Source organism: Colobus angolensis, unplaced genomic scaffold (assembly GCF_000951035.1).
Source record: "Colobus angolensis palliatus isolate OR3802 unplaced genomic scaffold, Cang.pa_1.0 Scaffold9, whole genome shotgun sequence".
NCBI lineage: Eukaryota > Metazoa > Chordata > Mammalia > Primates > Cercopithecidae > Colobus > Colobus angolensis.
Window position 1 is genome coordinate 4,503,474 of NW_012122931.1, and position 4,146 is coordinate 4,507,619.

A 4,146-nucleotide genomic window follows, 5' to 3' on the forward strand; every position below is an offset into this window, starting at 1 on the left:
AAGGCTATTCACAGTCACCAAAAGGTGGAAACAGCCCCAGTGCACATCAACTGATGAGTGGACACACAAAAGGTGAGCCACCCACACGATGGGATGCTATTCGGCCATTAAAAGGAAGCAAGCACTAATCTGGTTAAGAAGACATTAAGTTAGGTGATAGAAGCCAGACACGAAAGGCCCCATGTAATTCGTTTATACGAAATGTCCAAAATAGGCCGAAAGCAGGTCAGTGGCTGTCAGGGGCTGCAGTGGGGCTGGAGCAGAAATGGGGGGCTGGTGGCTGCCAATGAGTATGAAGTTTTTTTGGGAGGGTGAGGAACATGTTCTAAAATTGGTTGTGGTAACGGCTGCACAGTCTGAATATACTAAAAACACTGAACTGACTGAACTGTGTCCTTTAAATAAGCGAAGCATACAGTATGTGAATTACATCTCAATAAAGCTTTTATATTTAAAAAGCAGGTGACAATTGAGGTAACAGGTGTGGTCAGATGAGGATAAATTTGTCAAAGCTGGAGAGGATGTTGCAGTTTGTGAACGGCAACAGCAGGGAAATCATGCGAAAGGGAGCAAGTTTTCAGCACATCTGACTTCCTAAGCACGGCACATCCGTCATTACCCCACAAGGGTGCTATTTAAATAACGTCCACTTTGCAGAGGGAGGAACAGGCCAAGAGGAGCCAGTGGCCACCCGAGGTCGCACGACTAAGAAGGCAGCAGGCGGTTCCATACCGGGTCTGCGGAACTCCAGGGCCTGAGCACTTAACCCCACCCCTGCCTCCCAGCACATTTGCCTCCTCATTTAGATAAACTCTCGGAATCTCCCAAATCTGGAGATAAAACCAGCACAAAGTGAAGAGGGCAAGGGAGAGGGAACACAAGACAACTCCAGGATTGCAAAAGCGGCTTTCGCCAATTTACAGCTCCCGGCTGACCTATGAACGCACCACGGGCGAGGAGGGGAGAACAAATGGGAATGCGGTTCCCGTTTCGGTAACAAGCCATAAATCAACACGCATCCTCCAGCTGAGGGCCACCGCCCAGCCGCAGAGCTAGGACCAGGCTTTCTAGGGGAGCTGTGGGCCCCCGCGGCCCCTGCCACACCCCCACCTCACAACATAGAGCTGCAGCGACGCCAAGAGGGCACGGGGACGGCACCGATGATGCCCAGGGTCAGCTCCCTGGGCCTCTGCCACCTTTAGGGGTGCCCGGCTGCAAGGATTGGCAGGACTCACCAAACAGATGTTCTGAGATGCACTGACACATGGTGGAGGCGGGGGTCACATTACAGAGCAGGCTGCTCCGAGACCTTCTGGGTCTGGAACATCTCAAAGACCCTGCCAGGGCTGATGTCACCAAACTGAGCCACAGAACCCCCCAGCCAGGGGCAAGGGCCCTAGCATCCCCCACATCCCTTCCTGGGGGGTACGGCGTGGCTTTGAAGGACACCCAAGCCAGCCTCCTCCCTATCCGCCCACTCCCAGGATCCCAGACCGGGAGCAGCTGAGTCAGACAGCCCAGCCGCCAGACACCTGGTCTGCAGAGCCAGCGTGGGGGTGGTGTGTGTCATGGCGGGGATGTGGTCCCAGCCCTGGCTTTGCTCTTTTCTAGCCAGGTGATGGCCAGCAGCTCACCCCCTGGCTGAGTACCCTGTCAGAGATCAAGGGTGGCTCTGCAGATTAAACAGGATCCTGCAGGCAATGCCCCGTGCATGTTATTTCAGATGGGGAGTCTCCCCTGGGCTTCCAGGCACCCTCCAGAGGCCCCTTCCAGGCTTCTGGGGGCCCGTGGACAATAGCCCTGTGTGCGGAAGCCCAGGAGCACCCTATGGGAGAGACTGCAGGGTCCAAGACACCCGCTGGGTCACTGGTCACCTGAGGCAGGCTTTCCTCCAGCCCTAAGCTCTGTCGCTTGAGGCCATGGGACTGGGGATACCTGTTGGTGATGGGTGGTACAGGGCGGGAGTCCTTCGTCCAGGTGACCAGTGGGGGTGGGGAGCCCTCGGCCTCGCAATCCAGGGTCACCTCTTCGCCAGCCTTCGCTGTGACTCTCAGAGGCACATCTGCATTATGTGACCCATTCATGTGGATCCTGGGTTTGGCTGCAGGGAGAGTAAGCAGAGGCTGTCAGCAGGGCAGAGGGAACCAGGGGCCACGAGTGCCCTGGGCCGTGGGGCAGCTCCCCCAGGAGGCAGAGCCGGTACTGCGCCCTCGACCTTCCGGAGTTCCAGAAGGCGGGTGTGGCTCTCAGAGGGGGGGACAGTGCAGGTTGAGGGTTGGACTCAGGTCGCAGGGTTTTCGCTCAGTCCTCCCCCATCCATCTCCCCACCAGCACCTTGCTCTGAGGACCCTGACCCGGTCCCTCCTGCCCCAGGGTCTGTGCCTCCTCTGGCTTCTCTTCACCCTGCCATCCCTTCCCCAGGGACATTCTGAAAGGCTCTTAACTCCTCCTCTCTCTTTACCTTCTCCCCTTGCTTATTCACTTATTCCCACGATATCAGTCACCAAAGGATGCACAAACCCTCCCTCTGGACCTCCCGAAGCCTGGCGAGGGATTGATGGCAATCTGTGCATGTCACCTCTCTCTCTCACCTTAAGCTGAAGACTCCTCGACGGCAGAGACTGCGTGGTACCCTTCCTTCCTCCTCCCTCCCCGCACCCGCCCTTCTACCTTGGAGCTCATACAAGAAAGGCACTCACTACCTGTCTGAGCAGCAACAATGAAAGAAGTCAGCCAGTTGGGGACATCAGAACCCATCTAGCCCTCCCGTGTTCCCTGTACATTTGTAGTTCAGAGAGGAAATGCTCCCCCATTAGGAATTTTTTTTTTGCAATATAAAAATGTTGACTGTAAGGGTCTATGAGAGAAAAAGCCTGGCTTATACATTTGCTCACTCCTCTCAGACATATTTACTGAGTGCCAGCCCTGCGGGGAATGCTGGGGATGGCAGCGAAGGAGACAGGTCCCGCCCCGTCTTCAGAGCCTTTAGGGTCCTTTGGCAATACTGGTACCAAAAAGCTCACTATGCGATTAATTACTGAATCACAGCTGTGATGGGTGCCAAGAAGGGGATATTCCACAGTTTACAGCAAGGTGACTTGACCAGCCTGGCGGATCAGGGAGAGCTGAGATCTGACGGATGGGAGCAGTCAGCTGGGCCCAGAGGTGGGGGAACGGCACTCCAAACAGAAGGAATTGCATGTGCACAGGCCCTGAGGCAGGTTGGACCGTTCCAGAAACGGAAAGGAGACCAGAGGGTCTGGGGCAGAGAGAGGCGGGTGAGAGAACTGCTGGGGACATGGGTCCTGTGCAGAGCCACGTGTCTTTGCAGGACTTGCTGATGCAACAGCTTCCCCGCCTCAGGCTCCACAGGGCTGAGGTGGGACTCTCTGTCTCCACATCCACTGAGTCCCCTCTCCCAGGACAGGGTTGGCATCACTCACTGTTGACAGAAAGCCGCATCTCCTGGCTGGAGAAGCCCACGGTGTTGGTGGCCGTGCAGACATAGGCCCCTGCATCCTGGGCGGACGGCTGGGCGATGAGCAGGGTGCCCTCCTTACTCACATTGTAGTGGGGACCTCTGGAGGTCAGGGCATTGGTTTCCTAGGGCAGAGACACAGGTGACATCAGCAAAGCCCATACCTCTGTCCCATGACACACTGGGCCTACCTCTCCGGTTACCCTCTTGGTAACAGGCACTGCTTACCTTGGTCCAGGTGATGGTGGGGGCGGGAACTCCTGAAGCAACACAGGGGAGAGAGGCCGGAACCCCTTCATTGGTGATGTGGTGGGTGGCAGTGGGATGGATTCTAGGTGGCACTGTTAAAAATAAACCAGTGTCAAAGCCAAGGTTCATTGCAGCATCATTCACAGTGGGCAAAAGGTAGAAACAGCCAAATGTCCATCAGTGATGCATGGACACAACACGTAGTGTGTGCACACAACGGAACAGTATGCATCCTTAAAAAGGAACGAAATTAACTCCAACTATATGACATTCTGTAAAAGGCAAAGCAGTCAGACGCGGCAGCTCACGCCTGTAATCCCAGCACTTTGGGAGGCTGAGGCGGGAAGATCACTTAAGGTCAGGAGTTCGAGACCAGCCTGGCCAACATGGTGAAACTCCGTCTCTACTAAAAATGCAAA

At 55.5% G+C, this 4,146-nt stretch overlaps 1 protein-coding gene across 1 annotated transcript in view; it reads right to left on the minus strand.

Moving 5' to 3' along the window:
- The window catches only part of HMCN2 (hemicentin 2), a 178,088-nt gene that overhangs the window by 107,898 nt on the left and 66,044 nt on the right, over positions 1-4,146 (minus strand). Inside the window, exons 20-22 of the mRNA XM_011931437.1 lie at positions 3,707-3,819; positions 3,444-3,603; positions 1,936-2,101 (exon numbers count right to left, since the gene is read on the minus strand). Of these exons, the coding sequence (XP_011786827.1) occupies positions 1,936-2,101; positions 3,444-3,603; positions 3,707-3,819 (439 nt within the window). The remainder of the gene's footprint in view (positions 1-1,935; positions 2,102-3,443; positions 3,604-3,706; positions 3,820-4,146) is intronic.